This window comes from Micrasema longulum, unplaced genomic scaffold (assembly GCF_059751315.1).
Source record: "Micrasema longulum isolate JH-2025_06_02 unplaced genomic scaffold, ASM5975131v1 h1tg001369l, whole genome shotgun sequence".
NCBI classification, from domain to species: Eukaryota; Metazoa; Arthropoda; class Insecta; order Trichoptera; family Brachycentridae; genus Micrasema; species Micrasema longulum.
The window spans coordinates 1-18,975 of NW_028278555.1; the positions used below are offsets into that span (position 1 = coordinate 1).

General features: G+C 35.6%; 1 protein-coding gene across 3 annotated transcripts in view; it reads right to left on the reverse strand.

Annotated features, from left to right (window-relative positions):
- Positions 1-532: 532 nt before the first annotated feature.
- LOC148275647 (solute carrier family 12 member 9) overlaps positions 533-18,975 on the reverse strand; it is a 32,114-nt gene continuing 13,671 nt past the window's right edge. For all 3 annotated transcript variants that reach the window (XM_088235385.1, XM_088235387.1, XM_088235386.1), the window contains exons 6-13: positions 16,432-16,645; positions 14,948-15,127; positions 13,855-13,944; positions 8,241-8,430; positions 6,691-6,892; positions 4,064-4,282; positions 2,094-2,242; positions 533-707 (exon numbers count right to left, since the gene is read on the reverse strand). In XM_088235385.1, coding sequence (XP_088091511.1) covers positions 533-707; positions 2,094-2,242; positions 4,064-4,282; positions 6,691-6,892; positions 8,241-8,430; positions 13,855-13,944; positions 14,948-15,127; positions 16,432-16,645 — 1,419 coding nt within the window. The remainder of the gene's footprint in view (positions 708-2,093; positions 2,243-4,063; positions 4,283-6,690; positions 6,893-8,240; positions 8,431-13,854; positions 13,945-14,947; positions 15,128-16,431; positions 16,646-18,975) is intronic.

Consider the following 18,975-nt stretch of genomic DNA (forward strand, 5'->3'; position numbering starts at 1 on the left):
TAGAGGGAAAAAATGATGAGGCCAGTATGGAATCCAAACTTAGTGGCTTATGTATTTAGATTGGTTGCAACAGAGAGGAAAAGAAAAATTGAGAAGGAAATATGGGAGTCTATGCATTTACAGGGCTTATGACCTGTCATTGGCTGGTTTAGGTGGCCACTTTATACACTGTGTAACATTCACCATTCTGCCTATGTTTAAACATCCACATTTCCTCAACTCTTCCATCTGTTGACTTTTGTGAAGTAAATGAGCTGAAACCTTTATCATGTGAGTGAGATTCATCCGGCTGAACCAATTCAATACTTCGATACTGATGTGGGAAGTGAACAGTGATTGTGGGTAAAAAGATGTAGAAGTTGTGACAATACTTGACCAATGCATACCCACATATTTCTGTAAAATAAATCAAATAAAATAAGATAACGCCAATAGCGCCATCTGTAGGAAAAAGTAACGGGGGTCCGAACCAAAACTTGGTAGTTGCCGCGGATAGATGGCGCCAGTCGAGGGAGAAATACAAGCTGGAGACTCACTTCTCCACCGCGGCCATGTCCAGTTGGTGAAAGTGCCGGCAGACGCAGAGGCCCTTGTCCATAGTCAGGACGTCCGTCAGGAGCGCCACGTACTCCGCGGGGCCGGCCAGCACGCGCTCCTGGGGAGGGAAGGCGTCCTGCAGCGCGGGGCTGTGGAAGGGCGAGTCGGTCCTGGAGACAAAACGCTCGAGTCAGTATATTTTAATTTTTTTTTTTATTGAAATAAAGGGCACGTTGTACCTTTTGCGTATTAGTTACAAATACAATTAAATATACATACACGTAAGCATAAGTAATACAGAACATTTAAAACAATATTATTAATTAACAAATTAAGAAAATCTAAAAAAGATAAACTATATAAAAGAATAAAATATTACCAGTTATAGAATTATCGATAAAAAAAAGATTAAAAATACTGTGAACCATTTTAAAAAAACTAAGAAAACAATTTTGAATAACATTAAAAAAAAATATATAGTATAGTATATATTTATGTATAAAAATATATAACGATGTAAAAAAAAAAATATTATGAAGAGAAATATTTTGTACTTATAAATTAATTCAAGAAAGAAACGAAAAAAGAAAAAAAAATAAAAAAATAAAGAAGTTGAAAGAATTTATTTCAACAGAGAGGGAAAATTTTTTTGAGAAGGGAATATGGAAGTCTAGGCATTTACAGGGCTTATGACCTGTCATTGGCTGGTTTTCAACAGATGGAAGAGTTGAGGAAATGTGGATGTTCAAACATGGGCAGAATGGTGAATGTTTATTTCAACGGAGAGGGAAAAAATTTTTGAGAAGGGAATATGGAATGGTGAATATTTATTTCAACAGAGAGGGAAATATTTTTTGAGATGGGAATATGGAAGTCTAGGCATTTACAGGGCTTATGACCTGTCATTGGCTGGTCATCAACAGATGGAAGAGTTGAGGAAATGCGGATGTTCAAACATGGGCAGAATGGTGAATGTTACACAGTGTGTAAAGTGGCCACTTAAACCAGCCAATGACAGGTCATAAGCCCTGTAAATGCCTAGACTTTCATATTCCCTTCTCAAAAAAAAATTTTTCCCTCTCTCTTGAAATAAATTTAAATATGAACAACTCCCTGGGGAGGAAATCCAGCCAGTCTGCAAGCATTTGGACATAATCAAACATTGTTGAAGTTGAAAGATGTTTAAAAATGTTCGCAAGATAGAAAAGAATAATCATCACAATGAGGAAGTTAATTGTTTTTTATTAGTTAATAGACTATTAAACTAAGCAAAAAAAATTAAAATATATTGTTTTATATATTATTTTTTTTGCACCACAACAGGCCAGGAGGCCTAATTACAGTAGTGGATTACAATGAAGAACATCCAGACTTGAGAAGAATCACATGAAATTTTTGTGTTCTCACCGGGAATCGAACCCGGGACCTTTCCGTACTTGAGTTAAGCATCTTGACCACTACACCACGGAGGCCGCCGATACAGAAAACGAGGAAGACCGAGAAGAAAACGGCACGAACAAATCATCCGACAAATGCTCGAAGAATCAGTAACAAACCTGGAGAAGAAATCCACCGGAGGAGAATCGTCGTGAAAGCCCAGCATCACAGTGTTGGGCTTCATGGCTCCGAGTCCGCTGAGGTGGGCCAGCTGTCGAGCACCTTCGCGGAAGGACCCAGCCTGACACAGCTCCACAAACGCTTTGATCTGCGGAAGAAGAACACAATTTATTTATACATTTTTAAGGACATATTTATGCATGGAAAATTATTATTAAAAAAAAGTAGAAAGACTCAATGGTATATAGTAGACTCGGTGGAAGTGGAAGCGGGAGAGAGGTGTTTATAATTGAATTTGATTCAGTGATCGTTTTAAAAAAGACAACTTGTTATCAAAGAAATCAAGACTGGTATGTTTGTTGGCAGACCTCAGAATTCTGGGCATAGGGGAATGAAAACCATAGTTAGTTCTATGGATATCGGTATGAAAGAGTAAGTTTTGTCCGAGGTTTCTAGTTGGGATATTTAATTTTATCGAGCTGAGTAGTTCAGGCGCGTCAAAGAGTGGGATTTATTTCGACGGTCTTGAAGAGAAGATATATTTAGGGTAGTTTTTAACTCATTATGCAATAAGAAGTAAAGTTCAGAGTTACAGGAAATCGGAAATAAAAAACGTTTTCTCGTGCGTGGTAAAGATTAGAGCTACACTCAAGAAGACAGCCCCCGATTTGGCCAATTCCCGCTCAGCTTTGCCAAAAGGAAAACTAGAAGCTGAACCCTTCAACTCCGGAACGATCATTATTTTAGCAAAACTATTGGAAGTGTCACAAAAATGTTTTTCCCTACACGGTGGGTTCATGAGCTACCTGCATCGCTTCAAGCTCTCCGAGATCGACAGCTGCCTTTGCGACGATGAAACTCCTCAAGATGTCCCTCACCGGTTGATGCATTGCCCCCTTTTCAGCTTTCAGAGACAACAGCCGGAGGCGCGATGCAGAAGCTTGGGTGAAGATCTATGCGACACCCCATCGGTGATGGGTAATAAAGAACTCACACGAGAGGTAGTATCATGCATGGTCAATACAGTGCAGGCAATTGGTAAAATAAACCAAAGTAGGGCGCAAAATTCCAAACACTCTTCTAGAGGAACGGCAGGCCCGTTGACTGCTGTCAGCAGGCCGGCTCCTCCTTAAGAGTTTTAAGTGTTTTCCTCTCCACATGAGCGAATGCTGAGAAATTCCTGATGGCCCACATTAGAATATCCTTCCTGTTCCCAACATTTTTTGTTAAATTTGAAGTAATATAATTGCAGAAAGATCAGATTTATGTTATGGTCAGCGCGTTTGCCTACCATGCAAGAGGTTTCGGGTTCGATTCCCGACATGGTTGACATGAAATTTATTTACAAAGGTGTTTTTACACTGGAATATTTCACGGTCCCAGAACTGGTACCTGAAGCGTAAGACTGATTACCTTACCTTCATGTAACAAACATGATCAAGATACACTGCGATTGGTGTACCAAAGCAGTGCCCTACGCACCATTAGGTGCGGAAAGGGAATTATGATGATGATGATGTTACCATGTGTCATGTTTATTTATTTATTTATTTTTGCACCACAACAGGCCAGGCGGCACAATTACAGTGGTGAATTACATCACAGAACACCCAGGCTTGAGAAAAATCACATTTTTATTTTTTGTGTTCTCACCGGGAATCGAACCCGGAACCTTTCGTGTGTGAGTCAAGCGTCTTGACCACTACACCACGGAGGCCACCAAGGTACAATTTCATGTTATTGTGGCAACCGTAGATGATCATAATTGCCACTTGCATCAGATTTTCAGTTTCCAGAGGGTAACAATGTTTTCAAAAATTTAATTTTGAATTGTACGGGGTTGTACGAATGCAGTGACCTATGCACCACTGGGTGCGGAAAGAGAAACGATTTAAAACATTCGTTTTTTTTTCTATGACTGTAGAACTGTTGTTTTTGTGTCTTTCTGTGAACTGTCCACAGAACTAACCTTGAGGTGGTCCACCAGTTGCAGCCAGGCGCGCAGGGGAGGAGGGGGTCGCGCCCGCTGCACGTGCCCCAGAACCAGCAGCCCGCCCTTCTTCAGCTGGTTACAGAACCTGGCCAGGGCCGGCGCGGAGCGCACGCTGCCCACAAGCAGCAGGACCTGCGGCCGCCAGTACTTGACGTGCTCCTTGCGGGCGTCCAGCAACAGCAGGTACTTGCGCACCTAGAAAGAAAAACACGCAAGGTAGGATAGGATGGGTGAATATGGCTCGCGTTGGACCACTTAATTCCAAAGCTTGTTCACACATGGCGATAATATAGGAAAATGATGGTGGATGAGGCAGCTTCCTACAACGAGCGTCTTGAGGATGCGGCGGTGGACCTAGCTCGGACACGCGTTGCACATGGCTCATGAGGACCTAAATCGAAATTGTATCTTCTTTAAAACTACAGGCTCCTGCCGTCCTAAAAGGCCGCCGGTGAAGATCTTTTGGCTTTATTTGGCGGAGCTAAGGGATGCGGGATTGACGTGGGAGACGGCGAGAGTGCTGGCTGGCGATAGGGTCTCCTGGAGGCATCTGATGGAACAGATGTGGAAAAGAATACTTCTGGTTACACCACATTTGCTTTGTTGGATTTATTTACTGCATGCTGGGCCCTGGTTGAAATGTTGCGTTTCTTACTGTGGGTAGGTACCACATTTTTGTCTCCGGCCCAACATATTCCATATTCAAATGACTGTCAGTATTCATGTGCTTAGATAATTTTCTCTTCTCACCGCGATCACGAACCAGTTACTTTATCCACTGTGTCGTGAAATAATTATAATCAAGAAACCATCTCAAGTGCCCCTCCTTCATGACCCCATGATCTGATCTGATGCTGACTGCCCCGAACCCCAGTGCAAGGTAGGAATTGCATTCATTAAATAAGGGTTCAGTAGCAAAGCATAAAGATACACATCCCGCGAACCAGACAATTACGAGCGTTCATCTGCCAACGTGCAAGTGGCGCGATCAACATCTTTGATAAGTGTTTTTAGATTAAATAACAGTTTGGCTGATAAGTTCCTAGGCTAACATAGTAAAACATATTTTTTTGGTAAGATTCAATTTTATTATTCAATATAGTTGCCTTCGAGGGCGATACAACGATTATGGTGGTAATACAATTTTTCGATACCATTTTTCTTTAGCCTTAAAATCAGCCTCACTTTCTTTCTTTTTTTCTTTCTTATCAACTGCTGGAGGCGCGATGCAGACGCTTGGGTGAAGATCTATGCGACATCCCATCGGTGATAGGTAATAAAGAACTCACACGAGAGGTAGTATCATACATGGTCAATATAGTGCAGGCAATTGGTAAAACTGCTGACTGCATTCTTCTTCAATCAGACATTAACTCTTTTAACCGATGGTGTAAAGTCAAAAAATTAGAACTAAATATTAAAAAATGCAAAATAATGTCATTTCATAGAACAAACCAACCAATTTCCTTCGAGTATCTATTAGAAATCTCCAAAATTGATGTAGTCAAGTCCATCAGAGATTTAGGAGTTGTTTTGGACTATAAACTGACATACAACGAGCATATAGATAATACAGTAAATAAATCACTGAAATTACTTGGCTTTATTAACAGAATATCCTCTGATTTTACTCATGTCCGTACAATCGAAACTCTTTATTGCTCAACTGTTCGCCCTCTTCTTGAATATGCCTCAGTGGTCTGGTCTCCATTCTATGTCAATCGCATAAATCACATTGAATCAGTCCAACATCGCTTGCTTCGAAAAATAGCGTGGATGCTCGGACTAGAGAGAGATAATTATTCTTATGCTGAAATAGAGTCAATGTTAAATATTTCTAGTCTACAAAAACGTAGAACTAATATTGACTCCATATATATGTTCGGCATACTAAATAGTATAATCGATGTTCCATCATTACTGGGACAAGTAAAATTCAATATTCCGACTCGTAGATTGAGAAACAATGAAGTACTGTTCATCGATCAGCATAGAACAAACTATTGCCTAAATTCTCCAATGACTTGCCTTTGTCGTATTGTTAACTCAAGACAAGATCTGGACTTTTTTGGTTTAAGTTTACAAGGATTTAACCGAGGACTAAATAAATAGTCCAGATCTTGTCTCGATGTCCCTTATGTTTGTCAATGCTTCTTTCTTTTTTTAAAAATGTTTTAAACTATTCTTTTATTGTAATATTTAAACCTTATAAATTGTATACATGGACAATGTCCGTTAATAAATAAATAAAATAAACCAAAGTAGGGAACAAAATGCCCAACACTCCTCTAGTGGAACGGCAGGCCTGTTGACTGCTGTCAACAGGCCGGCTTCTCCTGAAGAGTTTTAAGTGGTTTCCTCTCCACGTGAGCAAATGATGAAAAGTTCCTGATTGACCCACTCTAGAATATCCTTCCTGATCCCAAAACTCAGCTAAAATTGAAAGTAATTTAACTGCAGAAAAATCCTTTTTTAAAATATAAACCTTTTTATTATAAGCAAGGTAAAAAAAATAATGCAACTCCCATTTAAAAAAGAAACTACTACACCATAAAGCAGGCAAAGTGTACAGATTAATCGAGTATGACCGCAAATCCCCTCACCTGATGGAAGATGAGCGCCTGGGAGATGGATCCCCAGGGGGCCGCGGCGGCGGCGGGAGACGCGAGGTGCAGGGCGATGACCAGACACAGGCAGAGGATGAGGGCCAGGGCGGCGAGGGCGGAGGCGGCGATGAACATCATGGCAAGCGCGCCCAGCAGCCCACACAGAGCCGAGTGCCAAGAGAACCAGATGAAGGTCGGCCTAAGCAATCCATAAAAGGGATCATGAATATTCAATTTTGCATGCATTTAAAATTGAATCGATACACCCCGGACGCGGTCCCGTGGCTAGTGTCAAGGGCTCATGGACCAGAGATCCGGGGTTTGAACCACACTCTACCGTAACATGATTCCCATTTTCTAATAGTGATTTAACATATTACAACAGAGATGAAGAACATTTTAGAGAAGGTAATTTGAAAGTTTAGGCACCGACAGGGCTTATGACCTATCTGAATGAATTAGATGAATCTCACCCGCATAAATAAAGGTTTCAGCGTTTTAACTTCGCAAGCATCAACAGATAAAAGAATTGAAGGAATATGATGTTCAAATATGGGCAGAATGGTGAATGTTACACAGGGTGTAAAGCGGACACTTGAATCAGCCAATGACAGGTCATAAGCCCTGTAAATAACTAGACTTACACATTTCCTTCTCTAAAATGTTCTCCATCTTTGTTGTGGTTTGTTAAATGAATATTTATCTAAATTTGTTACAACAGACAGGGAAAACATTTTTGAGAAGGGTTTATGGAAGTCGAGGCATTTACAGGGCCTATGACCTGTCATTGGCTGGTTTGAGTGGCCACTTTACACACTGTGTAACGTTTGAACATCCATGTTTCCTCAACTCTTTCATCTGTTGACATTTGTAAAGTCGTTAACTCAAAACATTGTTAAATATTTATCTTTCGTAAAATACATATTTAACAAATTACAACAGGGATGGAGAATACCTTAAATAAGGGAATATGGAAGTCTAGGCATTTACAGGGCTTATGACCTGTCATTGGCTGGTTTAAGTGGCCACTTTACACACTGTGTAACATTCACCATTCTGCCTATGTTTGAACATCCATATTTCTTCAATTCTTTCATCTGTTGATTTTAGTGAAGTTAAAGAGCTGAAACCTTTATTGTTGTGAAGAGATTCACTTGACTGAATTATTTCACATACTAGGCAACGCCTAATGACTCCCGAGGGGGTGAAATCCAGTCTTTTGTCTACAAACATTTGGACAAACTCAAATATTGTAAATATATATTTGTTTCAATTTTATTGTTTGTTGGGAGAAATTGCCATTTGGCAACTTTTTTTGCATATTTATTTAACTTTTTGTACATAATGTTATTTGTACATTGGCGGGCGGGCTTATTGCCAAATGGCAATAAGCCCTCCCAATGTACAAAAAGTTCAATAAATAAATTATAGACAAAGTAGTCCACATTCATTCTACGCAAAGACGCCAAGGCCAGATTACGAGAGCTCCGGGCAGCTCTCGTTCGACAGAGCGACTTCAGTAAAGACACCGGTCTCCGAGTCCTGACCTGAAGTTGGGCGCGCCGGCCAACTCGAGGGCCAGACAGGCCAGGTTGACGGCGAGGTAGGACAGCAGGAAGAGGGCGCAGTTGGCCCGCGCGATGGCCGTCAGGGAGCCCCCGAGCAGGGCGGCCTGGGCGCCCGCCCAGGACACCAGGACGCACACGGCCGCAGTGCTGCACCAGCGGAGCACGCCGCCTGGAATCGAGTGTTGATGTTAATTTCAGGGAACATCAGATTTGGAAGTAGGGTCGTATCATCTGTATGATTCGCCTACGATACTAGCAAATAGAATAATGTGTTAAAATTAACAACAGCACAGCACTATCTAAGTTAATTATTAATGCAATTTATTTGTAGCTGCTCGTCAAACTTGACAATTCAATTCCATAAATTAAAAAAATACTTACTTGCTTATTTTTATTACCTTATACTTGTTTTTTATTTTTTACTATTATACCTATGTTTTTACAGTTATTTACTAGGAAAAAGACAATAGATCCTGTTTACTGCACACCAAAATAAAACAGGGACGAGTTTGAGTTTGAGTATCGTCTATTGTCTTGTTAACCTTAATAATACGAGTAAGTTAAGGAATGCTATCTTTGTTTAGTTTTTTATATTTTACTTTTTGTGCTGTTACATGTTCACTTAATTGCCATGCTTACTACTTCTTTGCTCAATGTATTATTATTGCGTTTTTTAAAATTATTTTTTATTATTAATGAAATTCCATTTGTCGATGCGTTTTGAAGCTGCAAGACTTTTTGTGATGATAGCTATCATATTATATATACTGTTTTTAATTTTCATAAATGACATTGTTTCCATTTTTGAGGATGTAGAAGTTGTCTTGTTTGCAGACGACATAAAAATATATGAGGAAATATCAAACGTTAATGATTGTAAAACACTTCAGTTAAACTTAAATAAACTAAATAGTTGGTGCATAAAAAATAATTTGTTTTTGAATGTAAGTAAGTGCAAATCAATTACTTTCTGTCGCAAAAAAAACCCTATTGTGTATGAATACACTATAAATGATATATTGCTCGAAAGAGTGAGCGAAATAAGAGACCTGGGTATAGTGTTTGATGTAAAATTAGATTTCGTTAATCATATTAACAACATAACGAACAAAAGCATGAAAACATTAGGTTTCCTGCTTCGCACTGTCAAAGATTTTAATTCACTTAAAGTAATAAATATTTTGTATGTAGCACTAGTTCGCAGTCAGTTAGAATATAATTCCATTGTGTGGTCTCCTCTGTATAAATTACACATTAAGAACATAGAGAGAATTCAAAAAAAGTATTTGAGATTTGTAAATTTTAAATTAAATATTCCCTTAGATAACATAAATTACACGTATTTATTAGACACTTTAAATTTAATTTTATTAGAAGATCGTAGAAAAATAAATGACCTCCTTTTTTTATTTTAAATTTTAAATTCGGAGCTCGATTGTTGTGAACTCCTGAATCTCATTAACTTCAAAATACCTAATCGAGTCACTAGAAGTACGGAGTTGTTTGCAACTACGAGTACATACGTGGGTACTAACTATGCACGACACTCTCCGATTCCGCGTTTACATTCCTTAGCCAACAAATTTACTTGTGAAATAGACATTTTTAATACGACAATTATTAATTTTAAAACGTTCTTAAATGCACTGTTTGAAGCAAATTATTAATGTCGTAATGGAACTTTCTTTTTCATACAATTCTTTCTCTGTTTTTGATGTGTATTATTATTATCTTATCTCTTTCTGATATTAATTTATCAAATATTTTTGTGTACCGTATATTATATTATTTTCACATATATACTTACTGTTAACTAATTTTCATTATTTGTTTTTAAGATTAATTTGTTAATAACATTTTTTTATACGTATATATGTGTATATATGTGTGTATATATATATTTAGAATTCTTAACAAGTTATTTACAATTTGTTTTTTTTTATGCAAAGTTTCGCTTTTTATTTTGCATTGCAGTTTGCTTTTTATTGTTTCTACATGTATATAATTTATTTTTTTTATTTCTTTAAATGTGTTGTGTATTTATAAAATTATTACTTTCTTTGTTTGTAGTTACCTGTATATTTATTTTTATACTTATAAGTATATGAAAATGTATTTATTTTTTTTGTTTGAATTCTTTACAAGTTACTTATAATTTGCTTTTTAATTCAATTACTTTTATTATATCCATATAAAATTATTTTTTTCTTTTTACTATGTAAAGTTTCACTTCTTATTTTGCATGGCAGTATGCTTCTTATTGTTTCTAAATGTATTGTTTATCTTTTAAATTTTTACGCACTATGTTTGTACTTAACTGTATATTTTTTTTTGTAAATGCCCCTTGGGCGTATTGTAAAATTAAATAAATAAAATAAATATTATTTTTATCATATTATGTAAATGTTATCAACTATCAAATATCTAAATTTAGTAAATGGGGTCTAGAATTTCGACCGTCCATGCGCTCAGTAGCTGCGAGACTTGTTGTTATCTAACTTCTAATTTTATAAATTTGCTTTTGATTTCGTTTTTAAAATATCACATAAACTCTTAACTTCATTGTCAAATAAAAAAATAAAAAAATAAATAGGGGCTAGATTTCTTATTGTCCATGCGCTCTGTAGCTGCAAGACGTTCTGTTATCTAGCTCATATATATCATAATTGTGATATATCATAATTGGAGACGAGGAACTAGAATCCCAACCGTCCATGCGCTCTGTAGCTGCAAGACGTGTTGGGATATTTATTTATCGTACAGCGCCCTTGAGGTGATTTTCACAAAAATGGCGCTATATAAATTATCCAAACATTATTATTATTATTTATTATATCAAATTGCATCGTAGTATTGGCAAATGCGCATTTCATATATACATATTTTTATTTCATATTTTTTCGTGATAATATATGCTTGCTTATTTATTAATTTAACTATAATTTGTCTTTCTTGCTTACCGGAACACTTTATTTATTGTTTGCTTTACAGAATTTATTTCATAAGCTTATATCTTTGCATTTTTTGTTTATATGCTTACTGTTTTTTCTTGCATACTTTTGTTATTATTGTTTTTTTTTTACTTTGTAAAACTTTTTATTATATATACTTTTTATATTCTGTGTTTATTATTTAGAATGTTAGCATGTATATCATTTTTATTTTTTGTAAATGCCTTTTGGGCATTAATGAACAAAATAAATAAATAAGTGTTGTTATTAAAAAAAAAAAAAATACAGTAAAACCTCGTTTTTACGTTCTTAGATTTTACGTTTTCCCGCTTTTTACACCAAAATATTTAGGCCCCATTTTTTTCCACACATTCTCATTCAATTTTCCCCCCAATTAACGTTTTTTACATTTTTCATAACCCCGGTTTTACGTCGAATTTTTTCATAACTCATTCGATCTGTCAAACGACGAGCCGCGCGCCGCCGCGTGAATGGAGAATAAAATCGAGGTAAATAAAAAAGTGTGTAAATTATTGTCTCAAACTAAATTCAAAATAGCTGCAGTGTAATTGACCATTTTGTTTAAGTGTCTAATTTTGACGTTTTACTAAATAGTGACATGCGGTTGACGCATGTTTAGGAAGAATAAAGTCTTTACATCAATGAATTACGATGCAGAAAGTTAAAAAAAATGGCAATATAAATATTATTTGATGTTATACACACATAGTGTGAAAAGGAGATAGTTTAAACAGTTTTCATAAAAGTGTGAAACAGTCCGCGATGTAAATGACAGTTGAAATTTTGTGGTGCCATACTAAAAAAGTGATACCATATAAATAAAATTTCCCAATATTTAGGGAAAAGGTCGTTATATGCATTTTATGCAAATTGAAATTTTTATTTTCGAGTTTTTAAGGTTAAGTACCTAGATAAAATTATTTATACATGTATTTTTTTACTTCAACAAAAAATAACACATTGCAGTTTTGTTTGAAAAAATACAAAATATATTTAATTATATCATTGGTTAATATTATATATTCCGATTCTATTTAATTACATGTTTAATCAAATTAAAATTACTGATGTTTCTACCGTGAGCGATCTGGGTGTTTTGTTCGATTCAAAATTATTATTTAAAGAGCACATTATTAAAATATCTAAAAAAGCTGTAAAATTATTAGGATTTGTACTTAGAACCGGAAAAGATTTTAATAATATAAACACATTAAAATATCTTTACACATCTCTTGTTAGAAGCCAACTAGATTATAATTCTCCAATATGGTCACCTTATCAAATCACTTTCTCAGATTCTATTGAGAGAATTCAGAATAAATTTCTTAGATATATTAATTTTAAGATGGGTTTTTCTACTAATCAATTAAATTATAACAAAATTTTAGACTCTCTTAAATTAACTAAATTGCAAGAACGAAGAACATCGACCGATCTTATGACTTTATATAAAATAATAAAACCAATGTTTGATACCCCTGATCTACTGAAATTGATTTCATTCTATGTACCACCTAGATTAAGCAGAACATCTACAATATTTTATTGTCGAAATTCTCGAACGGTAGCTCAATATAACTCACCTATTGTTAGATTACAGAATACCGGGAATGAATATGCATCACATTTTGATATATTTAGTTTATCTCTGCCTAACTTAAAAAATAAAGTGACCAACATATTTTTATCAAAAAGAGCAAATCATCTTCAGAAGATTGGGTTGGAATAGTTATAATTTGATTGATTAATGTATTTTGTTATTGTATAATTTCTTTAAAATATGTATATATTTCAAGTAATTAATAATGTGTATAGTACGAGTATATTAATATTTCATACTCGATTTTTTTTTTTTTAAATATTTTTATTTCTAAGCACTCTTTATACCACATGTAAATGGCAGAAATGCCGTATATAAATAAATAAATAAATATGAATAATCCCCAATCATGACAGTTCTTACAATTTTTCTGCAGTTAATTAGTCTTGTACAATAATTACATTTTTATGACATTAAATTTTTTCCATACATTTTTCATTTCCTCACTTTAAAGTTTTTCCTCAGTTTTACACTTTTTTTGTTGCTCCCTTGAAAAACATAAAACAGTAATATATATTTTTTTAAAAACTTAAATTTCCTTATACCCAAGATTTATAAAAAAAAATTAAACCTAAAAATTATAGAAGATTTATATTTAAAAAAATTAACCTAAAAATTATACAGCATATTCAGTAGAAAGTTTAAATAATAAAAGATTCTACAGTAATACAACAAGAAAATCATAAGTACTGTTTCATACAGCTGGGCAAAGTGAACAAAAAACTGTATATATTATGAAATGAATGAATAAATAAATATATTTACCATTCACCATCTTTGATAAAGTTCAAAAGGTTTGTTCTATGGGAACAATACCCTACACTAAATATATCCGATACGTGGGAATAACTATTGCCGAGTTCATGAAGTCTGTTTAATACGGCATTACAAGTATACACTGTCCGTGAATTGTTGCTACAAAACGGTGGCACCTGTCTAGTCATTCTTCCAGGCACCCTGAAGTTGATGAGAGATAATAGTTCGGGGCAATCCCATATTGAATTTACAAAAATTGTATTACCGAAAATGTTGTCTTTGACAAGTGCCTCGAGGACGCGAGAGGCGCCGATCATGTTGGAAAGGCCAGCTGAGAATGTGGCCGTCAGCACCCCTGAAAAGATAATATTTTACAATATTTTGAGTTTGTCCAAATTTTTGTACAAAAGGAGAAGGGAATACCGAGGTCTAGGCATCCACCGGGCTTATGACCTGTAATTGGTTTGTAATCGTCAAATACAGGCAGAATAGTGAATGATACGCAGTGTGTAAAGTGGCCACTTGAAAGGGCCAATGACGAGTCATAAGGCCCTGTGGATACCTAGACTTCCATATTTCCTTCTCTAAAATGTTCTCCATCTCTGTTGCGATTTGTGAATACTAATAACAAAATTTAATTTTCTTAATAATTACAATATTTGAGTTAAGAAGAAAAGATCTTTATTTTAGTCTTACTCATGCATCAATATTCCTTCAGGTACCATGAAATCCAGAAAGCAAACTGCAGTAGCTTGGTTTTCAGTTTACAATTATCTTCAATTTACAATATTTGAGTTTGTCCAAATGTTCGTAGACAACAGACTGGATTTCACCCCTTCGGGAGTCATTAAGATTAAGGTATTCTCCATCCCTGTTGTAATTTGTTAATCTTAATGACTCCCGAGGGGGTGAAATTCAGTCTTTTGTCTACGAGTATTTGGACAAACTCAAATATTGTAATGAAACCAACTGGTCCAAGAAGAAGTTTAAAAATTGAAAAATTGTTTTCAGGCGTTGCCTAGTATGGGAAATAATTCAGTCAGATGAATCTCTTCACAACGATAAAGGTTTCAGCTCTTTAACTTCACTAAAATCAACAAATGGAAGAATTGAAGAAATATGGATGTTCAAACATAGGCAAAATGGTGAATGCTACACAGTGTTTAAAGTGGCCACTTAAACCAGCCAATGACAGGTCATAAGCCCTGTAAATACCTTGACTTCCATATTCCCTTATTTAAGGTATTCTCCATCCCTGTTGTAATTTATTATTCTTAATAATTTATTATTTTTTGGCGTAGTTTGATAGTCCATTATTAAATTTTAAAAATCATCAAACTTCTTCGTCGGATACTTGCCTACGGCGACGAAGGGCGGCCAGACGTTGATGGGCAGCATGTAGATGTAATTATTCTGAAGCAGGTCGCGCGAGCAAGACGCGGCCGTAAACAGCGACAGGCCAAGGTACGTGAGTCCGGTGAACACTAGCGCGGCCAGCGTGCCGCGCGGGATACTGCGCCCTGGATTCTTCAGCTCACCTGAAATATTTACTTATTTATTTTTGCAACGCAACAGGCCAAGAGGCCCAGCAGGGAAACATCGTGTTTTTAAATGTTTTAATATCATCATCATCATTCCCCTTTCGCATCTAATGGTGCATAAGGCACTGAATTGGTACACCAATCGCAGCGTATCTTGATCATTTTTGTTACATGGAGGTAAGGTGATCAGTCTTACGTTTCAGGTACCAGTTCAGGGACTATGAAATATTCTAGTGTGAAAACACCTTTTAAATAAATATTTCATGTTAACAATGTCGGGAATTGAACCCGAGACCTCTGCATGGTAGGCGAACGCGCTGACCACTACACCACGAGGCCGACATTAATAAAGGTCTATGAAATGCTGTCAAATAAAAAAAATAAAAATTACCATTTACCGTCCGCCATGCCCCCTAATACGTCACGATTAGGGTAAATTTTGAGCTTTGTTTGTGACTGTCAAAAATTAAATAGAACATTATTACGAAACTTGATGTCACAATTACCAAGGCCGAACATGTCACGTTTTTGTAGGGACATATTTTTTTATAATTTATTTTTTGAAGTTACATATGTATGAAAAAATTTCTCTACAATATCCATATTGATTTTAAAAATATAATGAATTTTGCTAAATCCATTTCATATATTTATATCGGTATTTGTAGTATGTAATATTTCCCTATTATAGTGGCAAATTACAGCACAGAACACCTAGGTTTGATGAAAATCTCATTTAATTTTTGTGTCAGAACCATCTATGCTGAGTCTAATGTCTTAACCATTACACCATGGATGCTGTCAATGTAAAGATTATGAATGATTTACATGAGGCCCGGAAGGCCGATTGTATGAGGCCCAGAGGGCCAAAATTTCTACTGTTAATTATATCGCATTTAATTTTTGTGTCCTCACGGGGAATCAAACCCCAGAACAACCCGTGCATGAGTGTAGCGTCTTAAGCACTACACCATGGAAGCTGTCAATGTAAACATTATGAATAATTAACATGAGGCCCGGAGGGCCAATTATATGACACCAAGAGGGCCAAATTTTCTACTGTTAATTATATCGCATTAAAATATTGTGCCCTCACTGAGAATCAAACCCCAGAACCACCTGTGTGTGAGTCTAGCATCTTAACCACTACACCATGGAAGCTGTCAATATAAACATTATTTATTTATAACATGATTAAACCTTATGAATTAAGTACTTGAGGCCCGGAGGACTGATTATAAGAGGCCCAGAGGGCTAAATTTTCTACTGCTAGTTCAATAATAATATATCGAGTGTCTGACCGCTCATGTTTGCGCCGGCCATGACGCCCGTGACCCCCGAGAACAGGACGCCAAACACAGTGGCGAAGTCCACGGTCGCGCCATCGCTGCTGTAGTCACGGCCGTAGGACGGCCACAGGTTGGCGGACAGGGTCCCGGCCGCCAGTCCCGTGTAGTTGGCCAGTACGGGACCCAGGGTACGGTTCACCAGGGTGTTTGACTCTGGGATCAGCACCTGGAATACAATAAATTAAATTTTACAAAATTTTTGATATTAATTTATTGCAACTGAAAGCATTTTCAAAAATATTTTTGAGAAGGGAATGTGGAAGTTGACTGAACAGTTATTGGATGGTTTGAACATAGGCCGAATGGTGGTCACTGGACAAAAAGTGAGGAAAACTTCCGTGTAAAATTTAAAAACATCTTATTTTGGTAATTTTTAACATATTACAACAGAGATGAAGAACATTTTAGAGAAGGTAATATAGAAGTCTGGGCATCTACAGCGACCTTATGACCTGTCATTGGCTGATTAAAGTGGCCACTTTACACACTGTGTAACATTCACCATTCTGCCGTCTCGATAAGTACTCTCAGAAAGATTTAAAAAAAAAAAAAAATTTGGACATAATCAAACATTGTTAAAAAAAAAATTCTTAATAAATTTCATAAAAAGTACATGTTTTTGTAACATTCTAAACATATCTACTTTTATACATCTAGTAAATGTTATCACTGTAACTCTCCAAAACAAGAGACTAACTCTTGTGCTCGGAGAGTGACTTACACTGTTTTAGTTGTTTATTGTTTATTATAAGAGTTTATATAATTTTGAATACATGAGAAAGAAAAATAAAAACATAGGATAGTAAAACAGATGGAAAAATATAATAACTAAATTATTTTTTTACAGTGGCAACATTTTACGGGTCTTGTATGTTAATACGGCAGCATCTAGCCAGCCTAGCCACTGCATCTAGCCGCTTGTTTTCAAAACTGACAGTTATTTTAGAATTTAATTAGACTTCAAAATTTACGATTTAGATGTTAGACTTGACACAGTGCGATGTATGCAAACATGATTCTTTGCACATTCTGGTATATTATAAATCCATACGTTAAACCATAGAATTAAGAATAGTCCAGAACCGCATACGCGCATTAAACAGAAGGCGACTCAACTACTCATAAATGAGTAGGATTATGTTTTGACCCATTAGTTTCTTTGTAGACGTCGCTCAGTACGCAACACCTGATTTGAATTCAATTATGCCGTGTTGTGTCCTTTTGAAGTGAAGAAATACTGCCAGGATCTTAAAGAAACAGGATGCAATCACATTTCATGTGTAATTAGCTCATGAATGTGTATATAACAAATGCATTACTTAAAAATTGAATTATTTTTTCCGATTGTCGAAAAAATAAAATGGAAATTTCGTTAGTGTTGCCGGGGTAGTAATTTTTTTTACCCTACTTTGCTCATCTAATGAGAGAATTAATGAAAATTGAATCTCGAATTAAACAACTCTTTGGTGGACGTTTGACCGACATTATCTTCAAAACATCAAATATTATTTGACATGATATAAAAATATCCATTTCATGTCAAATAAAATATGTTTTATATTTTAAGTTCAAAGTTCATTAATTCAATTACTCTTATTAAATGACCCTTTACATATCTACTATGTTGTGTCAATCAATGTTTCCGCGTGCACAATAAAATTTTAGAGAAATTAACAGATTGCTTTTTTTTTACCTTACATTTGTGTTATTTATTTATTTATTTATTAACGGACATTGGAGAATTTAGGCCATAGTTTGTTCTATGCTGATCGATGAACAGTACTTCATTGTTTCTCAATCTACGAGTCGCAATATTGAATTTTACTTGTCCCAGTAATGATGGAACATCGATTATACCATTTAGTACGCCGAACATATATATGGAGTCAATATTAGTTCTACGTTTTTGTAGACTAGAAATATTTAACATCGACTCTATTTCAGCATAAGAATAATTATCTCTCTCTAGTCCGAGCATCCACACTATTTTTCGAAGCAAGCGATGTTGGACTGATTCAATGTGATTTATGCGATTGACATAGAATGGAGACCAGACCACTGAGGCATATTCTAGAAGAGGGCGAACAGTTGAGCAATAAAGAGTTTTGATTGTACGGACATTAGTAAAATCAGAGGATATTCTGTTAATGAAGCCAAGTAATTTCAGTGATTTATTTACTGTATTATCTATATGCTCGTTGTGTGTCAGTTATGGTTATATTCTTCGCGATCTGGCAATATTACCCGGTGACTTCTAGTATGCACGCGGCAAAAGAGTGTCAAAGTGGGGGAATTATTGGACACAGTCCGATGTATTCAAATATCATTCTACGCTCCTTCTGGACTATTCTTAATTCTATGCGTTAAATCTTACAATTTATAGCTTTAAAAAGGTTAAATAAATGTCTATTTGTATCTACGCTTCTCATTATTAATATATTCAATTTTTTACTGACAAAAACAATATTAAATATGACATTTTTTATCATAATATTA